Raw genomic sequence first — 22,283 nt, forward strand, 5'->3', positions numbered from 1 at the left:
CACACAAACACAAATTTCAAGAAAACTCAAGATTCTTCCCATCAAAAAAGTAATTAGCATTCTGCAGCCCCTACCTAAAAAGAAGTATTAGTTCATCCTTGCAACGGTTTGTATGATTTCATTGAAGAATACGACTGTTAAAAGATGATTGTTGAATTGACGCCATTTTGTAACCTTTATATTCCAATACATGTATTCTTACACTGGCACTGCATAAAATGTGAGATAATTGGAATAAAGTGTGTGTGTGTGCGTGTGTGTGTGGACACATAGATACATGAGGGAATGTATCACACACACACACACACACACACACACACACACACATACACACACACATATTCAGACCTCCCAACCTTTTTGACTGAAAAATAGGGATGATTTGGTTCAAAAGTAGGAAAAAAAAGAGTAGTTTCCATAAAAGTGTATAATAAAATTTAAAGAAAAATAGGAAAATTCTACCGAAACAAGAGTTGGACATAGTCAAAATTCAGATTCTTTCCTCCAAATTCAGAATGGTTGGGAGGTCTGCACATTGATACGCGTGTACGCTATACGTAGTTCTACGTTCTTCGTAGTTCTGTATTTGGTTTCTATAAGAGATTCTCAGCAATTCGTCCCTCGTGTATTCCACTCTTCTCCCTCTAAATACAACACCAATGCATTCGTTGCCCTCTCTCTCTCTCTCTCTTTCTCTCTTATTCTTCAATCATCGTATAATGTCTCTTAAACCTTAAGTATCTAATGTTATAATTTCACCTGCTTTTTTTTTTCGTTCATCGTATCTTTCTCTTTCCAGTTATCATTCAGTTTGGGTGTATGGGTGTAATTTCTTCACCGTACTTTCTTGATATTTTTTTTTTCTCCACAGCATTTCTCAGCATTGGCTCGCTTGTGACAAAAAGAGATACCCAAGATCTACACAGGGAAACAGGTGTAAATTTGGGAGAAATGTGTATATATCTTTTACTAACATTGACTAGCGTTTCTAGCAGGTCATCATTTTTTTTCCCGGCATCAAGAAATTGATATTACTTAAACTAAAAAACAAACAAACAAACAAACAAACAAACAAACAAACCAAAAAAAAAAAAAAACAAACAAACAAACAAACAAAACAAACCCCCAATGTTTCAAGATTCTTAGCCCTTTTTCCGGCACCATTGGAATAATCTAGGATTCAGTTTTAATGCTTTTCTCATGATGCCGTTTTACATTGTTATAACACAAGAGGCAATGATTCTTTTTGTAGTTTGATATCTTCTGGATTTTTTTTGCTTGTAATGCAAAAAGTTTCATATGAGCAAACTCTTTAGGGGTTTTCTACTTTTTGGATAGACGATTTATGTTTGTTCGCCAATGTAACTAAAAAATAAACCAGTAGATTGTGACTTTTCATTTTTAACACGAATTTCTTCAGTCCGCTAAACCTGAAAAGAAAAGCTGTAACAGGAATGTTAATACATGGCATCGAACGAATTTCTGCGCCATCAATTTCTATGAAGTACATGTATATGATAGTCATCGAAATTTCAACCACCGATTTGGCAACCTCGTTACATTGTTCGCTATAACCAGACAATGATAACACCAAACGTGATTTGTTGACACTCGCATAATAATCGTCATAGGTTGTTCCACTTGAATTTTGGGAAAAGGGGAATTCTAGGGTTTTGTTTGTTTGTTTGTTTGTTTTCTGAAACCATTCAGCTGTTGGTGCCTTGTTTTCTTTTCTGTCATTCAATTTAAGCACAGTCTTTTTAGTTGATAATTCATGACTTCATTTATTTCTTCTAATATTTCACTGGGTATAACATATCAGCTCTTGAACGAGTCTGCATGCTAAAGATCACCTGCTGTTGTACAGATGTTTATAGAATTACTTGATAGACGATCAAAATTGTTTTACATTAATGTATTTGCGAACGTAACAGTAGGGGATATTAGAATGACATTTTTAGCTTGGATCATGTAATTTTGTGTGCTTTGCAGGTATTTGCTAATGCAAGTCACTACCTGAACAAAGGCACAAATTTGTCACACGCAAGAGTGTACACTTCCTTTACAGTGTACACGACTTCTCCGTGATTGACAATAAGTGTCATGATTTTTCTTTGCACAGAGCTTATTATGATCATTGTAATAGTCTACACACATGACAAAGAACAAAGAAAGCAAACGCTGCACCATCACCATCATTATCATCATCATCTGAAATCAATCTGAAGATGACGAATGTCAGAATACATCGTCTATCAATGATTGATTGCCGATGCAGGAACTGAGAGAGTCAAGATTGATTACTTCTGTCATCGACAAGGACTATGAGAACCACTTCGTCCTCGAGACGTCTTGGTTCGGCCTTTAGAAGAGATCGATCGACCGTTGACAAGAAGCTCGGATGTGTTACCGACGAGACACCTGGATATTCGGATGTCCGGGGTTGGGAACGTTGCTGGTATATTTTAACGGCCATCGCAAAAAGACATGATCATAACCGGGAATACACACGAAGAAAGAGCACAATAGGAGGGGAGTAACTGACTGTAACTCGATACCAATCTGATTACGAGATTCAACAAGTATATCAGTTCGATTCAATTCAATTCAATTCAATTCAATTTTATTTCACACTTCTCATATAGATAGATCAAAAGTAATATCACAAGTTCTTGTGCGTTGTCAATAATGTACAAAACAAACAAAAACAATATACAATGTACATACGTGGTATATTCCGTAGTTATAATGATAATTGGTCGAAATCTCGGTTTGGGCTGTATACAAACAGAAATATGACGGGACCTACACGAAGCAAGCTTGTTTGGCTGTAAGCCCCGAGTAATCAGTGTTTGTGAAAGAGAAACGGAGAACGGATAAAAATTAAGACAAGGCGATTTGATTATACCAAATAAGGGAAGCGGAAATGCTTATATGATTTTGAAAAGAGAAAAAAAAGTATACTAAAATTTGAACTGTAATTGTAACCGAACAATCATTTTTGTTTTTATATGATTATATACAACCTGCTCTGGTGTTACATTATTGAACTATCACATAATGCAGCAAAACACAAAAAAGTGACATTTACAGCAAATCACACCAATCAAAAATAAAAGCACAAACACACTCACGCACACACATACACACACAGACACACACACATACAAGTGACATGTACAATATATGATCCATATGATAATGCCAAGAAGTTTGAGACGGGTCAACAATCCAGCGCAGATTAATATCTCTATACACTTTGTAGTTGCCTGAAAAATAGAATAGAGCAAGAGATATAACTGAAACTTTAAAGAAAAAAAAAACCAACAACATAGACCTATGATATCAATGTCAAAATGTATATAGCCGCCAGTAAGTTGGAAGCACCTTGACACTGAACTCTCTTTCGCGGTACACCGCGAAACCTTTACTTCACGAAATAATTTTTCTGTAATGCATCATAATGTGAGAAGTTTAAGTTAAAACTTTAATCAATATAAAATTACTTTTAAATCTTTCATCAGTTACGTTTTCAGTCATTGGTCTTTGCGAAACATGGTTGCATGATCCGCTTCATTCGCTTGTCTGTATTGAAGGTTACACTCTAGTTTCAAAGGATAAAACACGTAAGCACGGTGGTGGTGTGGCCTTGTTTGTTAAAGATGATGTCAAGTTTAATGTTATGGAAAATTTTTGCCAAGTCTCTGATATGATTGAATGTGTCTCTATAGAAATTGTTATACCAGATGCGAAAAAATTATAGTTGGCGAGGTTTACAGGCAACCAAATAGTGATAGTCTAGTGATTTTAACGATTTTGTTGATGTATTGCAAACTGTACTTGACTCTCCCTCTCTCATGAATAAGCATTGTATATTGATGGGAGACTTTAATATTAATTTATTTCATTATAATGAAAAGCCCCAGTGTAAGCACTTTTTAGATACAATGATGTGCAATTCATTTATACCTTGTATCACGAAAACCAACAAGGGTTTCTGATACAACTTCGTCACTAATTGACAACATATTTACAAATTTATCTCACGTTGCCCATCAAGGAATCATTGTTTCTGATATATCGGATCACTTCCCTATATTTGTGACGTTACCTAATATTTTTTGAAAAAAGTAAAAGAAATTATAATAAAAAGGGATTTCGAGTAATATCACAACAACGTGGAGAAAGTTTTAAATTGAGTCTTGATCATACCGTCCGGTCTGTTGTTTGTAGATAATACGAATGACGCTGATATAGCTTTTGATATATGATAATGATAATGATAATGAATAACATTATAGCGCTTAATACTGATGTTTCTAAGCGCATCAAATCGGGGAAAAAATAATATATATAACGTAAAAACAAAATACAGCATTATGTACATATATTATGATAACGACAGCAACAACAACAACAGCAACTTAAGGTTGTGTAAACAGATGAGTTTTCAACAATGACTTAAACCTATCAACATTTTCAGCGTTACGAATATAAAAAGGGAGTTCATTCCAAAGAAGTGGGGAAATAACTGAAAAGGCCCTATCACCATAACGTGTACAGGTGCGGGGACCACGTGATAATTGGAGAGGGGAGGAAGAACGAAGAGAACGGGTTGAAGTGGAGGAGCGGAAGGAAATTAAATCTTTAAGATAAGATGGGGCAAGATTATTACATATCTTGTAAACAATAAGGAGGATTTTAAATATATACAATGAAATTGTTTTGCGTTTATATGACACTCATTTCCCTGTTTCTTTGGTCAAATCGAATTACAAAAAAAAAAAAAAAAAAATCCCAAGATGTCCTTGGATCACCAAATCAATTTTGAGATCTATAAATCGTAAAAATATTTTTTAAGTCTAGTGGCACAGAAGAAGGAAAACGCAAATACTCAGTTTACCGAAATGCTTTGACTTCTGTGCTACGTAAAGCTAAAAAAGATTATTTTCTGCACAATTTCAAATCCATAAAAATGATATCAATTCTACCTGGAAAGTTATAAATGATGTACTAAAACACAATGACGGAAAGAAACTGGAAATTGATAAAATGATACAAAATGGAACGACAAATGATGACTCTCATAATATGGCTGAAGCATTCAACACGTATTTGGAATATATTGGGTCAAATTTGGCCAGAAATATTCCACTAACGGAAAAAAACCCATTTCATTTATATCTAGTGAATCCCAATCCTATTTTCTATGTTTTTCATGCCCGTAAATGAATTGGATGTTATTGATATTGTAAACAATTTTAAAGCTAAAAAAAAAGCTCAGGATATGACGGTATTTCAATGTTTCTTCTGAAACAAATTATCCATCAGGGAAGTAGCCGCACCTTTGACCCATGTATCTAATTTATCTTTAATGACTAGTGTTTTTCCAAGTAAAATGAAAGTTGCCAAGATTATTCCTGTTTTTAAGAAGGGTAGTCAGGACGACCTGGGCAATTGCAGACCTATATCTCTTTTATCATCATTCTCCAAAGTTCTTGAAAAAATTGTCTACTCCCGAACTATCAAGTTTTTAAATGATCATAATATCTTAGTAGACACTCAATTTGGTTTTCGGAAAAAAGCATTCGACTACTCACGCCGTTTTGTTGCTACATAAATAAAGTTGTTCAAGCTATCGAAGCTAAATCTCACACTGTTGGAAATTTTCTGGACCACTCAGGGCGTTTGACACAATTGATCATGAAATATTACAGTACAAACTGTCTCATTATACGGGATTCGTGGCAGCGCCTTGAAGTGGTTCAGAGATTACCTCACAAATCGATCACAATTCTATTTGTACACATTAATGATTCAGATTCAAGCACAGCAAATATAACATGCGGTGTTCCACAAGGCTCCCTTTTGGGACCACTTCTTTTTATTGTGTATACATAAATGATTTGCCCAGGTCGTCCGCACTCCTTTCTTTCCTCTTGTTTGCTGACGATTCAAGTCTTTTATTAACTATCAATTGTACAAATTATTTAGCACCGACAAGCCCACTTTTCAAAAGTGACAACCTCTTAAAGATTTTTGATATAATATTCTTACTCCCTTTGGGATCTTCATGTACCAGTTAACTAAAGACGAATTACCTTATGCTTTCACTCCCATGTTTGTAAAAAAATAAAGTTATACATTCCTACTCTATACAAGACAGGAAAATTCAGTTCGCTTTTCTCCCATAAGAACTGCATTTGCTCTTAAAACAATAGTACATACAGGTCCGACATTCTGGAATAGCCTTGACTCTAACATCACGGAATATGTTGTCACTGAATTGTTTTACACGTAAACTAAAAAAAAAAAAAAAAATCCCTCGTGCAGGCTTATGTCCAATCATACAACGTGCAATTTTATTCGAACTCCCTCTTCTTTACCAGATTCATCGTTTATTTGGTATTCTAGGTTTGCTTTTCTTTCTTTTTACTGAGTCATTTGTGTCAAGGCTATTCCTAAATTGAAGAATCATTATGTATCATGTGCTATATTCTCGGGTGACAAGGAATCTTGTAAGCGCAATACAGTTGGCTACTTAGTATTTCGCTATATGCTCTCGTTTCTTTCTCTCGCTCTTTTTGCTCTCTTTTCTTTTACGTCCCTTTCCTTCCTTTCATAGTTTTCGTTACTAGGTTGCTTAAGAAGAACAACATTTTCATCTTTACAGGGACCTATACATTACAAGTTTTGCTTTTTAGTATAGGTCCCCACATTCATGTTGGTAAAATTGTCTTCTCTTGTATTCTTTGCAATTATGACGCTATGTCCAGTCTTATGTTCAATCGATTGTATCATGTTATCTGTGTTTTGAGATGTGGAACAATTAAATGAAAAAAACAAAAAACTCTTCCCAATGAAAACGAAATTTGGCATCAAAAGCTGAAACTCTTTCGCAAGTTCAGCCGTTTAAAACTGAGTTAAGAAAGTCATGACAAGCCTTTCTGCACTGAATGATCTGTCTTTAACAAATGTATTCCAACTGTTTCTCATTCCGAGTCAACCACTATTTTGTTTTTGTCTTCTTTACACATCCTAAAATTTTCAATTACATCATTAAACTTTTGAACTTTTCCTTCTAATCTCACTGAATATATAAACGAGTTTAACGAATTCCCTGATATACCTGTATAAACAAGTTCCCAACTCATATTTCCCATATATCTCTTAATTCAAATTTTGAATAATAATTTGTCACAATTCCTGCACTATAATGCAATCCTAAAATAAATGCGAATACATGTATACCTCAATTCTTCCATTGCAGAAGGAGCAAAGTTCATACGAAACAAACCCAAATTTCAACAAATTTCATTCAAATTGAACAACGAAGAAGATTAAACTGATATTCCCAAGCTTTGGGACAAGAGTTGATAACTGTATTGCAGAATAATATCTTGGATTACTTTTGGTGAAAAGGAAAATTTAATGCAAAAAAAAAGTTCACCTGACAAAAAATGATTAATGACGGTGTCTATAATAACGGTCATTTTTATAATCTCCCTTCGATGACCGCTATAGACAAGTTTGACTGAAACACACACACACACACATGTATATATAGTATGTATGTATATATATATATATATATATATATATATATATATATATATATCACCTGCAAACATTTGTTCTGAGATGATTATCACGTTACTTATACAAGCATGAATATTAATGAGCCAAACTGCAATGATAAAAGAAAAAAAGAACGAATGTACGACTGAAATCAATTAAAGGTCCACTTTACCTTTGGGAGCGGTGATTTCAAAAATGTCCAAGATATCACATTTTGATGCATATGTGTAGTTCTGTTGTATCACAAAACATCCTACCATATAAAATTTTCTCAATAAAGCCTAAAATATAAGGAGATATCAGTGTTTTTCTCAATAAAGCGTAACTGTAGACGGTTTAGTCTGAAAACATTCTTATTATAACTATTGTTCACAATTTGTGTATTAACAACACTTAACATCGATTATACAGATTCAAATTTTTACAGTAATTGTTTCTATCCCTAACTCACATTTTCGAACTATTTTAAGGCACCAATGCTGGGTTTTTGTTTCATCTGCAAATGGTAAATTATGACTTTAAAGGGCAAGAAGGTCGCTACTGACCAGCATCGATCCAAACTGATTGATGACCAAACAAGGTTTCCGTGTTGATGGGCGATCCATCATGTCGGCGCTTGTCATGGTCAAGTCTTGGTCAAGTCGTGATAAGTAGTCAATCCTGTGTAGAATGGTATCTTTCTTTGTGTGAAAAGTAGAATGGAACCAAGGGAGCATCAGAATTACTTCTCTCCCCAACAATTTTGTAGGGATATAAAAGCCAGGTCAAAAGGTATTAAGTCGCCTCTGCTTCCTTCACGGTGAAGTTAGAAACACCTCGCTCCTGAAGTTCCTCTCATCGTCTTCCAGGACTTTGAAAGTTGCAGCTCTTTCTATCGTTTTGCTCTTTGCATCTGAATAAAAAAAAAAAAATATGGCATTCCTTACAGCGGTTATTGTCTCCTTGGTGGCATGCCTGTCGTCGGCCAGGCTCGGGGAGGGCAGATCTTTCTTGTGGAATCCAGTTTGGTAAGATTATTATGATTATTATTGGAATTGTTACTACTATTATTATGATAATAATCATTCTTACTACTACTACTGCTACTATTATTACTATGCTGATGATAACAATGATAAAAGATAATAATGATGATAATAATAGTGATAATAATAATAGTGATAATACTAATAATGATACTAATAATAGTGATGATAATAATAATAACAATAATGATAATAATGATAATGAACAATAATTATTATTATCAATATTATCAAAACTATTCTTCTTATTATTTTCATTATCATTATTATTACGTCATTGAGGGATTATTAGCAAATAATTATTTCCTGTGTAATGTGAACTCAAAAGAATTAAGTGAACTAGCGAAAGTTAAGTCCTTGGCATTTGAAAGGGCGAAATATCAGAGCATTAGCCACTTGTAGAGACCATAAGGGAGAAGAAGAGAAGGCCATCTTTTCTTTTTCCCCCTTGTTTTTTAAACAAAAATCATCGCACCCCATTATGCTGTTAGAAACCAGTTTCACAACATGCAAGTTCGATGTTTCTGCTCGCTAGACTATCACTCCATGATATGACGCTCATTCCCTTCTTCATTCCCATAACGAATACACTTTGTGACTGACACGTAGGAGAACGGCGCGAACGCTGCAGGCGATGCCCAAAGTAAGTATAATACGCGCCTCGTGTGCGTTTGCGTCGATCGCCCGGGCACTTCTCCTTTGAATCGTTTGCGTTCGCGTCGTTCTCCAGGGCACTCACCGTTTTGTTGGTCTGGGCCCTGTTTATAAAGAGTTAAAATTGATTATAAAGTTGATTCCAACTGTAAGTCTATGGCAGACAGTGTGTTAAGGAAATTTAAAATCGATGTTATCTGTTGATAAAACGGGGCCCAGGGCCCTGTTTTATGAAGAGTTAAAATTGATTATATAAAGTTGATTTCAACTGTAAGTATATGGCAGCCTGTCTGGTAAGGGAATTTAAATCGATTTGATGTTTCGATAAAACGGAGCACTGATGTATCATCATGTTGCTCTGGTCAAGTGTTTGGACATTGTGTTTCTTTGCTCTATATGGTTGAACATTTCTTGTCCATTGCTTTGATATAAAGCATCTTCATGCCAACGAAGTATAAATGAAAAAAATATACGAAGACGACAATAACAAAACTCAGCCTTTTTCTCTCTTTTCATATGCACTTTTTACGGATCATTCCTTCCAATAGCTATGATAGTAATCATACTGTATTTCGTCATAACATTCATGTATGCAGGGAAGAAATTGCATCCGACATGTTCATTCTCACGGAGATGTGGCCGCCATCTTACTGCGCAAGTGTAAGTAAAACTATGCAGTAACGAAGTTATCACCGTTCACTTAAGATTTCTGCATCGTAGGCCATTTCTATTTTGCTGTCTTTTTTTTTTCAAGCGAAAAAAAAATGTTCCTAATATTCACATTGAAAAAAAAAAATACAATGATATTATTTGTCGAGGCATAAAATCATGTTTTAGGTCTCTGTATAATATATAAATATGTACATTGCTCCTTACGTGTGAGTATGTGTGTGTGTGTTTAGAAAAATACAACATTATGTTCAATAACTTTTCCTTTTATTACCGCGAAAAAATAACGAGAAAATGCAATTGTATTAAAAAGCGTATGATTGAATGGTAGTGTTGGACATGAACTAAATTATACTCTGTCTTTGTAAATGCAGAAAACCTGCACCTATCCTGCGGGCGCGGAGAAGATCTGGACCATCCACGGACTATGGTGAGTTTGACTGGCAGCTGAATTTTGACTCGTCTCTTTTTTTACCTTTTTTGAGTGTTTTCCACTTCTTCTTTTTTTTTCATCTGCAACGCAGTCAGCCTCTCTCTTCCACTCAAAAGCGAGCACAGCAACGCTGTTGTAAATTGAGGATATTATCATGAAATTGCCGACAAAGGAATTCTTTAATCATATTTTTGGCTTGAAAGATGTGAGCTGTACGGTCGTATCATGTCATAAAATAGGCATTTTATATTAAGTTTATAATTTCTGGTTGAACATGATTAACAAACCTTAATCAATGTTATTGTTAAAAGGAAAGATCTGTGTAGAGCGGATTTACTACACTCAAATTCTAAGAGCGTGAGTTTGTGTGTTTCTTGATACAATATTGATCGCAAGTTTCTTCGTCTTCCTTTTACATCACTTGATACGGTAACCATATTCTAGATAATTCTACCTCGAGTACCCGTTTTGATATTTTTCAATTCCCCTCCCCCCCCCCAAAAAAAAAATTGTCATTCGTAGTATTATGCTATGTGTATGAGCATCGTAATTCAGATGGACATGAATATCTACATCATCGGAATTTGCAATGTATCGATTTTTTTTTCGCATAGATGATATTTCAACCTACTTAAATTGGCCCTCTGTTATTGTCTCCAACTACTATATTATTTCTATTTTAAGATTTATTTACATCATTTATATTATATGTTTTTATTAATGATCTATATTTCAGTTTGCCTGGGTTGCCACAGTTTCCATGCAAGTTTTGACATAAACCACTTCAGCTTCATATCTTTTGATCATTGTTATGTGCTCTGTTGGTTAGATTGTATTTGATATCTCAATTTACATTGAATTTTATGTCTGGATGTACACCTTGATTAAAGTGAAATAAAACAAAATGAAACGAACTTTGTCTCTCTTTCAGGCCAGCGAAGAACGGGCAGAAAGGTCCAGTCAGCTGCGACAATTCACTCACTTTCGCTAACAGCGATCTGGCGGTATGAAGTTTGCATTCCATGAAAAATGATCATAAATATACATGCCGCCGCTTTTACGTCATTATCCACGCACTCGATGCCTAAGAAACAAACAGACAAACTAATAAACACACACAAAGCAAACCTGTCATTGTTAGCAAAGTGTCAGTACTATAAATGTATTTTAACATGCGTTCGCCGAACGGCTTGCTTAAAGACCTAACTAATCATTACTGGAAGAGACTAGGAAGTTTGTACAATGTCATAACCAAGAGAAGGTGGAAAACGTATAAAGGCCCCTATAGATGCTGCATGGGTGATGGTTGAACTCATTCAATATTATGGGAGCATAAACCCGCCCGTTCAATACTTGATGTGCCCATATAAGTGGTTACTAACATTGCTTCCTTCGAGACCTTGGAAAAAAATCCATCCAATACGAGGCTGTTATATCTTTACCAGTTTTGTAACAACTATATCCCTTTAGACATGTTTTGTCGTGGTTGTACGATCACTGTTTTCATTATTCTAGGAGGTAGGGCCTATAGATGTTGAAGAATTTCAATTGCACACCAATATTTCTTTATGTATTTTTGCATGTTTATCAGTATGAATATGAATGTAGTGAGGTTTTATCCAAACTCCAAATTTGTACCTTTCGTTTAATGTTACAGTTCCAAAACAATATGTGTTTTTCTTTCTTTTTTTTTTCTTTCCACCAGAGCATTATAAAGATTTAAACTCTTAAGCAGATTACAACGCTCGAGTTCCAGTACGATGCTTTGTGATTGTCTATTTCTTTTTCCCCTACCAGAGCATGAATGCAGACCTGACGAAAAAGTGGCCATCTTACACTGGAAGTCACGCTGACTTTTGGTGAGTAGTAATACATGTATCTTTCTACAGGTCTCATATTGCCTGAAGACCTCTTTACCGCTGTTGTACAAGTCATGAACGCTAGAAAATTGTTGACGGGAATATAAATCAAATACAACCCCACTGATGATTACGATAGGGATACATGTGTTATATCTTTACAACAAAATATGACAAAATAAAGATTTGACCATCGATTAGTATGCAGAGCCTTTCTTTAAGTTCATTCATTCATTCATTCATTCATTTATTTTTCATTTCCAACAAAAACATATAGATATATTACAAAAAATTGAATACAGTGCATAAATGTCATTATACGAAGTAAAGGATAAAATTTACAGAAAACTTGTAGGTATAGGAAAATGTTGGAAATGGGGAGGAATGCTAAAAAGCTGAGCTTGTAGGCTGCATTCCCCCCACACGTAATACAAAAAATTATATGATCGATTGACTGATAGACATTGATTTATCAACACACTAAATCATGCAGTAACCTAATGAATTATAAGGAATTATGCATTTGTAGTGATGTATGTGTTTACTGTATTGTGAATATAAATCATGCTTGTATAATTGTGTATATATTGAAAATCGTATTTATTTGTATGTGTGTATGTACATGTATGTATGTATGTAGATATTCCTGTGGGTACCCCCATATGCCAACAAAAATAATTTCCTAAATGAACAATAAATTTATCTGAATATGAATATGGAATTTCTTATCGTATTGGGGCACTGAGTGCAAGAGGGACATTGTTACAAAGACCAAGAGTCATGTAGAATTCTGTAGTTCGGTGATGTATATTCTAATCACAGTTCTTGGACTTTATAGTGTTTCCTATTGTATATTAAATATTTTTCAGTACCCCGCTACGACGAGGAATTTGTTATACAAAGGAAATCATGACGTATGCTCAATATTTGACAAAGTTACTCTTGATTGGCTTACATTCTTGTACTGAATAATTCTGATCATCAAAAATACCACGGATATACGGAAATTATAGGACTGAGATGAAAGAAGACTAAATGCACTTTATGACGTCATTATGATCAACAATAAAAAGAAAATATAAGTAACATTTCCATAAGATTCAATGTTCATGAAAAGTACACATTCCATCTACTTGCCAGTGACTTAAAGTTCAGGGTTGAAAGTGCACATTCCATCTACCTGTTACTTCATAAAGTTCAGGGTAATATCATTTCCCATGCTAGTAAAAAAACAGGTTAGTAATGTGCTCTTATATTATGTAAATAAAGTAAAACTGTGTCGAATTTTCTTTATGTTCTCTTATTAGTGTCCATAATGACGTCATGAAGTGTAGTAGTCTCCTTATCCAGCAATGACGGCAATGAAATTTTAAAAATTCATAACGTATGAATCGATTGTGCAATAATGTTTTACTTTCACTTTCACTTTCACTGATGTGTTCTACTGCTTCCACTCAGTCCACAAGTATGGGGGCTTTCCTGTGTTAAAGGAGTTAAATTTCTCATTTGTCATTTACTTGAACTCACAGGATGCACGAGTACAAGAGACACGGGACGTGCGCTACCGACGTGGCAGCGACCAACACCGCAGTGAAATACTTCAATAAGACTCTTGAGTTGTACGGACAACACGACCTGAAAGCGTAAGATTAATGATTCATTAGTTTAGTTCGCCTGAATCGTATACATATACTTGGTAGTCTATACCGGGTGTCCCAAAAAAAAGCGAAACGGTGGATTTTCAGTACTTTGCGTTCTAAAAGTGATATATTTTTTGACATCATTAGAAAGAGCATTTTCCGCGGAAGACAATGATACCAAAATCATTAAATTTAGTTCAATACTTTTTATTCTACGCCAATTTCTGAAAATGCAGTCATTTTCAAATTTCGCCGGATTTTTGGGACTTATGGGATAATAATTTGAGTGCAACACGCGATCCATACGGTGAATATTGTGTAAGCTCGGTGATCCATGTCAACAAAAGATACAGCTCTCACATTGGGCACTGGCCAGGAAAAAGTAGTGTGTGTGTGTGTGTGTGTGTGTCTGCGTGTCTGTGTCTGTGTGTGCGCGCGCCCAATATGAAAGCGTTATCTTTTGTTGACATGGATCAACGAGCTTATACAATTCGCCGTATGGAACGCGTGTCGCATCCAAATTATTATCTCATAAGTCGCAAAAAATTGAAAATGACTGCATTTATAGAAATTGGCGTAGAATAAAAAAATACTGAACCAAATTTAATGACTTTGGTATCATTTTTTATTTTTCATTTTTTGCGGAAGATGCTCTTTCTAATGATGTCAAAAAATATATCACTTTTAGAACGCAAGGTACTGAAAATCCACCGTTCCGCTTTTTTTGGGACACCCGGTATAGTATGGAACGATTCTGTGTCCCCGGTAGACCTAACATGAGATTAGAATACAAAGAAATTAGATATCAACAACAGCACTGCCGCTCACTCCCTCACATGATTATTGTGTGTAAGGATTGTATTGTATACATAAAGTATAATGTCGTATAGTTAATGTGCACATCTATATCATTAAATTTAACGATTATTTATATCTTACCACAAGCAAAGAAATTATGTTTTCACAGCAACAAGTAACACGATTCTACAACTTAGAAAAACCTTGTTTTATACTAAGGAATAACAAATCAATCAAGAGAAAATTGGATCGTAGAAAATGTGTATTTCATTTATCAGCAGCACATGTTTTTAAAGGTATATAGTGTGGACACCTGATTGCAAAATGCACACTGTTACAGAGGATGCCCGTGTAGATCATGACAACGTGATGACAAGTCAAACATAGATGTTGAAATGGAATATTCCTCCATGCCCACGTTTTCTCCAGTGTGTTAATAGAGTATGATATTAACAGCGTGTCAGAGGATGATGACGTCACTATCTAATTACCATACAAGTCATGTAGGCCCTATCATTTTATTTGATCGCGACGGACATTTAAGAATTTCTTTTGTCTATATATTATCATACCGATTTCTCGAAGTGGCTGAAGTGTAAAGGTAAAATATTTCTGTTAAAATGTATTTTCTGCTGAAACCTGTTGTTAGTAGGCCATACATGTATCGCAGTCTTCATGACTACGATTGATAGTATGGATTTGATTGCGTGATAGTAAATTAATGAATTTGTAAGGACTTTATTCAAAGACAGGCTTTAGACTAGGACTGGTACTGCGGAACTACTTACTAGGTTGTGCATTCTGTAACAGAAAATCCCAAGTTCGAATCCCGCCCTCGAAAAAAGAGGTATCAATCCTTATGCCTCTAATTATATTCTAAACTTTGTTAAAACGCCTGGCTTATAATAATGGCAGGACCATTTGTATGGGAGAGCATTGTTAACCTGTGAAAACGTGGATACGCTGGCAAACTGTATTAACCGACACTTTCGCTGCAATGTTTGCCTCATTTTTATAGAATCCTGAACACGGGCAAAGTCGCTCCATCAAGCGCGTTGTACTATCCACTTGCTGACGTCACAAAGGCATTGAAGGATGGACTTGGGGTTGCACCAGGAGTCTTTTGTATAGTAAGTGGATCTCGCTCGCTGATTACCACCTTGTAAGACAATCCATGTGATTATAATCATTTTACGTATATGCTCTTACCAAAACTTCATTTTGTTTATTATCTTTTTTTCTTCAGCTTTATTATCGCTAGGCCTCTACGTTACTTCTGACAATTTATCAGATTTTATGTTCCCTTATTTCGTATCTGAAATTTTCCTGTGATATATTACAGACCTACATACATACATGTTTTACACAATTTATCATATATATATATATATATATATATATATATATACATATTATATGATATATCAGGGCTCGACACTTCTTTTTCTCGTGGGCCGTGGCCCTAGGGAATCTATGAATTTGACATTTTGGTGGACTCAAACAGAAATTTAGCGCATTTAAAACAATATTTTTAATTTTAGCTGCCCAATCGGGCCACCAAACTATAGCCTTTTTTTGAAATGTGAATGGCCCTATATTTGTTATTTCTAGTGGCCACGCGAGCCCTGTATACCTCATGAAAAGGAAATAAAAATGTTAAGATGTCGGATCACAACATTGATGACATCACAGTCACGTTGTCGCCTATGTGAGATAGTTATAGATGGAAAGAATGAAATGAAAGATTAAAAATAATAAATAATCTGTGGATTGTGGCAAATCATTGATAAAAATGAAGAACAGAGTGAGTCGCAAAACAGATCCTCGCAGAGGGCGCCACATGTAATATATCACAGGGAGTCGTGAAACACTGCATCGTCATAACGTTTTCAGATTAAAATTGGTTTGATAAAATAACTGCATGAGCATCCATTCTAATGGTATCCCACGTATGCCATAGTGTTGTAATTTATAGAGCAGAATGTCATTCTTCATTGTATCGAAAGCTTTTGTAATCTAGAAATAAACGAAAGTGTGTCCCAATTGTCATCTTTGCGGAACACCACATGCAATCGGCAGTCGTGCAGATATTACATTCTCATAACATATTGAAATCGGCTTGAATGAGCATCCATTCTATTGGGAACCCGCGTCATAATTTTGTAATTTAGGGAGCAAAATACCATAAATGGTTTACTGTATCAAAAGCTTGTGCAAAGTCGTCTTAGAAATAAACTAACAATGGATTACCCTCATCCATTCGTTTTGCCAAGTCATCACTTAAATTAATTAGTATAGTTTTATACCATTCCTTTGTCTTAAACCGTATGCCTATGGTGTTTATGTAATATTTTTTTCATCCAAAACTTTAATCAGACTACTGTATGCAAGTTTTTCAAATATCTTCCTGATTATGGGAAGAAGTGAAATACAGTGTAGGCTGATGATTTAAAGACGAATATTTATCTCCCTTTTTAGAAACAGGTGTCACTTTTACATCGGGAAATACACCAGTAGATAATGAAAAATTTATGAATCATGCTGAAGGCTGAGCTAGCAGCATTATGTGTAATAGTTCTCGTATGAACTAAATATGTCGAATAGCCTAATGAACTAAGAGTTATTGGGCACATTTTTTTTTTTAACTTTCTGTGAACCTGGTGCTTTGATCACGACGAACAACTTTGTCCACAGAAACTTATGAAAAACTTATTTGCCAGGATAATATTGACTGCATATGAATGGATTGCTATAACATAATCTTCATTTGCTATACCCACAGGACGCAGGCACGTACCAACGTCTGTGGGAGATCCGTTTGTGTTACAGCAAATCCGAATTGAAATTGATCGATTGTGGTTCAAACCTTCCCGGCCAGCAGTGCGATTCTGGGAAGCGGCTCATGTACGCCCCTTATCCATCGTCCGTCAGCACAAGCTCCTTTGGGGCCGACGGCGATCTGGCACTCGATCTCCTGGTCGACATCGCTGAAATGGTGGCGGAGAAGGAAGAAGAAGAAAGGCTGGAGCTCGCCATGGAGGAGGCCTTCCTGGATGCAGAGGACGAGGAGGATTTTGACTTCTACTAAGAATAAAAGGGTGCACGTCACGAGATCGACACCAACGAGTCATACAGCTCATGAGTCATAGAGCTCACGAGTCATACAACCCATGAGTTATACAGCTCACGAGTCATAATATAATCACAGCCCTTGAGTTCGACACTAAGCTAACAAGGCCCACGATACCGACACATTAAGTCCCGTGTTGTATCTATCAACCAGTGGGCTGTTTTTACCTAATGCCGAACTTATGGGATTTATTTGCCTGGTGTCGAACTCATGAGCTGTATGACTCGCGAGCTGTATGACTCATTAACCCTCTTTTCAATGTCGAACTCGTGGGCTGCATGAATCGTGGGTGTCGGTCTTGTGGGACGACCCCAAATAAAAGAGTCAAGCGTAATTAAGATTTCACTTTTAGTTGTAGACTGCTTCCCATCATGAAAACTGTACTGCAAGAGTTTCTTCCTTTCTCTCCAAGGTGTGATAGGACGTACATCTCTTTTTCTTTTAGTCACCCCCCCCCCCCGACCTCCACTGGAGAAATATATTATACATGTATACACAATATTTATAACGTAGCGACCAGTCCGCAGAACTGACGGAATTTCAAAAAGGAATCAGAATGTCGAAAGAAAGCGATATGTTGTCGAGAATGTTCACTCATGGAGATCTTCCAATTCTATATGACCTCTTCTTTTTTTGAAGAATTTGAAGACTGACAACGATTAAGAATAATAGGCGTTTTCACATCAGCCCGATGTTTCGAAATAGCGCGCTATTTTCTGACTTGGGAAATTTTCCCGATAGCGAAATACCGCGCTATTTGATAATGTGAACACAAATTAACGCGCTAATTGTATCGCTCTGATCGAGAAATTTCTCGAGTCCAACTCGAGAAATTTCTAAAATAGCGGGATAGTAGCGCGCTATTTGCTATGAGGCGTTTTCACATCAGCCCGATGTTTCGAAATAGCGCGCTATTTGGCTGACTATTTTCTGCGAAAAATATCTCGAGCTTGGATTATTATGGGGCTGATGTGAAAACGCCTAATGTGAAAACGACTCGAGAAATTAGCGCGATGCATCCCATTATGCCTAGCGTGTGAGACCCGATCGATCGAGGCACACTGCACACAAATCACGAGGAATTTTTGAGAGGGCATACACATTACTTATGCTGTTTGCACATACTCAGCTGTCGAATTAGCTCGACAAAAATTCGGGCTGATTCTCTTCGGGCTGATGTGAATAAGAAATGAAATAGCGCGCTAATTCGCAATCGCGAAAAATTTCTCGAGCTTGGATTTTTATCGGGCTGATGTGAAAACGCCTATTAAGGTCTGCAACATTGAATCAACATTCTTAAGTGCATAAGGGTGAATATGATCATTAATCCATTTGTACTATCATGTGTATTAGAGTTATCTCTTTTTCAATTGGTGTTATAAGGAATCCAATAAAAAACCTAAGTTGTCATTATAGTTGAATGATCTAATTGCATAATCTATCGCGTATCAAAGCTTACGTTGCACATTAATGAATGTACGAAATCATTGTGACAGAATGCAGAAATAATGCTGATAATGATACATACATACATACATACATACATACATACATACATGCATGCAGTAACTACATACAATTTCTGTAGCGTCATTTTCCATTCTGATTAAATGTTGAAGGCGCTTTACACCGAAGCAGAAAGAGCAAGAAGAAGATAAAAAAAGGAGGGAAGAGGAGAAAGAAGAAAAAGAAGCCGAAGAAATGAATGTCTGACTTAAAAAAAAATCCGTACGGTTAAAGAAATACGATTTTAAGTTGTTCCTAAAAGAGGTTGTTGACCGAATCTCTAAGCTCACGTGGAAGAAAATTCCAGTATTGGTCCACGGTGAGCAAAAGGTCGACCCCCCCCCCCAAAAAAAAAATATATATATATAGATATATACATTGTATATATATTTCGTTAGTAGAAAGCGAAATTTGTAAGATATACAAAGAAAATGAAATTGTCATGTCTGGTATATAACTTAGGAGGGTCCCCAATACGGAAAGCTTAATGTTTGGGGCCCTCTTAAATACACAGAAAATTGTTTTTGATAAACCATCGATGTATTTAGCTATACAACAACACGACAAATCATTTCACAAAAACAAAATGGTACATGTATATCATCTATCTGCAATATGATAGCTCGGCGTTTACTATTGTGACCGTGCACCTCAAAACGAACACAAAGTCGCACACACTAATTTTGAGTGAGGACTGAAAATAAGTGAAATGAGTCAACCTAGCCGAACTTGACTTTTTCATATTTTCTGAAAGAGTGGGACTTCTTCTTCATCATGCTAAAATTTGGTATCATAAAACGGGCAGGAAAGTGTGTTTTTTAGCAGTTTATCTCGAACATTTTTGGTAGAATAGTGTGATTAGGTGCGTCTTTAGAATCCCTTTTTCATTTCTGAAAAGCCTTGTACACACTCTTCACTTTCGACTCTAATACCTTTTGAAAGGATAGTGCTACTGCTTTGAAAGTTGGCATTAATTATGGACAGAATGTGTTAATGAGGCATGCTCAATTTCAGTTTAATCTGATAATCCCTTCATTATTGTTACTCTGGTGGTTTACTTCCTCTTTTTTGTCCCATTCATCGCACAGCTAGCACGGTTGGGAAAGATTAAGCGCTTGAATAGACACTGTACTTCAGAGCCTCTTTTCTCAGATCACACTTTTCTTGAGTTTGCGCTTTCTTTCCAATATCTAGATAGGTTAGGAGAGTCCATTTGATTTGAGTTATACATAATTTTGAAGCTTAAAGTCTGTTCTTTTAGAATATGGTCTTAACTAAAAATTCATGTCTGGCAACTTTTTGTTTGTTTTGAGGTGCATGGTCATAATTGATTTTTAAAGTTATAATCTCAAAATTTGCCTGCAGAGCAAGAAAACATGTTTTGAGCGGAAATGTGGAGCGTGCGATGCGATGCTCTTCGACATTGTCATGAATTCTCGGTTGTAATGTGTGTGGGAGTGTAAAAGTGTTGCGAGTATGCGTGTGTGATCGATGTCTGCAATTGTGAGATCTTTCTCTCTCTCCATGATGTAGACACGCCATAAAAATGGTATAGTATTTACTTAAACGTAATTATGTAAAACTGAAAATCAGGTCTAATCTGCAGCTCCCTTACTTTATCATGTTTCTTGGTACAGCGCATAAAGTGATCTGATGTTAAACACTTTCTAATAAACAAGGTTCATTTCTTAGTTTCAGTGTGAAACAAAGTCTTTCGCCTCTATGAATTTGGCCGCTTTATCTTTGGGACTGAACAACTAGCAAAATGATCAGAACCAAATTTAACTTTACTGTCCAGCAAGGACCCCCTTTGTTCAGTTTTCAATATCTATAACATTTTCATCCCTTCAGGATTTGACGACGCGTTTTTTTGTTTTTGTTTTTATTTCATGTCAGAAAAAAAGGAAGACGCTGAATATTATAGAACTGGAATAATGATTATTATTGTGTTATTATATGTATTGTCGATGAAAAGCTTATGAGAACCTAAAAACATCCAAGTTAATGCTATATACATTTGTGGTAGGCTACTAGTACAACAGGCATCGCTGTTTAGTAAAAACACGCTGAACATAATAAGTTTTGGGGTTTTATTTAGGCATGATTGGTGCAATTCTGCTTAACCTTTACTCTATAGCCTTCAGAGCCAATTTACTTGAACATAGGGTGAGGGTTGCATCTGAACAAGTTGTAAGATAAACAGCAAAGTGCACCAAATGTTGTGTGTCAGATGGTGTTTTTATATCATACGTGCTTCAAAGTGCTGTAGACCGAGAATTTGTGACAACTTTCATAAAGTTAATAAATCTAGTTCCTCCAGAAGGTCCTGCATTGATCGTCCTTAGGAAGTACACGGTCGTATTATAGTATGGTATTATAATTATGTACAGTGTACCTTTATCAAAAGTAGTTGATGTATAGGCCCTAGGTGTTAACGTGAATTGAACTTTGAGAAATATCCCCCGTTCTCTCTAACATCAACAATCTGCATTACCAAACGTGCGTAAACACACACACACACACACACATTCAAACAGGCAGTGGCGTATCTGGGGGTGGGGGCAAGGGGGGCACGTGCCCCGGGCGCCACTTCTTGGGACGCCAAAAACGGAAAAAGGAAAAAAAAAAAAAAAAACGAAGAAGGAAAAAAAAAACCAAACTCGCCCGGACGGGGGAGGGAGAATGGGGGGTGGCAGAAAACCAAATCAAACAAGATAAAAACAAAAAATGATGACGCGGACAAAAGGACAATGTTTATTGTGTTCACACAAGAATTCCATGTTTTGTAAGCTGACATACAAAAATTGTCGGCTCGCTCGCCAAATTTTACTTTGAGAAATACATGTATCCCCCGTTCTCTCTAACATCAACAATCTGCATTACCAAACGTGCGTAAACACAACACACACACACACATTCAAACAGGCAGTGGCGTATGGGGGGGGGGGGAGGGCAAGGGGGGCACGTGCAACGGGGGCCACTCCTTGGGAC

The 22,283-nt window shown here is 36.0% G+C and overlaps 1 protein-coding gene across 1 annotated transcript; it reads left to right on the top strand.

Moving 5' to 3' along the window:
- Positions 1 to 8,490: 8,490 nt before the first annotated feature.
- Positions 8,491 to 17,744, top strand: LOC140242292 (ribonuclease T2-like). The gene is made up of 8 exons (XM_072322034.1): positions 8,491 to 8,585; positions 9,213 to 9,246; positions 10,301 to 10,356; positions 11,291 to 11,363; positions 12,157 to 12,218; positions 13,748 to 13,861; positions 15,675 to 15,786; positions 17,439 to 17,744. The coding sequence occupies exons 1-8, from the start codon at positions 8,491 to 8,493 to the stop codon at positions 17,742 to 17,744; spliced, it is 852 nt and encodes a 283-aa protein (XP_072178135.1).
- Positions 17,745 to 22,283: the final 4,539 nt, after the last annotated feature.

Source organism: Diadema setosum, chromosome 19 (genome assembly GCF_964275005.1).
Source record: "Diadema setosum chromosome 19, eeDiaSeto1, whole genome shotgun sequence".
Lineage (NCBI taxonomy): Eukaryota > Metazoa > Echinodermata > Echinoidea > Diadematoida > Diadematidae > Diadema > Diadema setosum.

Coding starts and splice junctions, on each gene's coding strand:
- LOC140242292 (XM_072322034.1), top strand. CDS start 8,491: ATGGCATTCCTTACAGCGGTTATTGTCTCCTTGGTGGCATGCCTGTCG. Junction 8,586..9,212: donor TTCTTGTGGAATCCAGTTTG/GTAAGATTATTA, acceptor ACTGACACGTAG/GAGAACGGCGCGAACGCTGC. Junction 11,364..12,156: donor TCGCTAACAGCGATCTGGCG/GTATGAAGTTTG, acceptor TTCCCCTACCAG/AGCATGAATGCAGACCTGAC.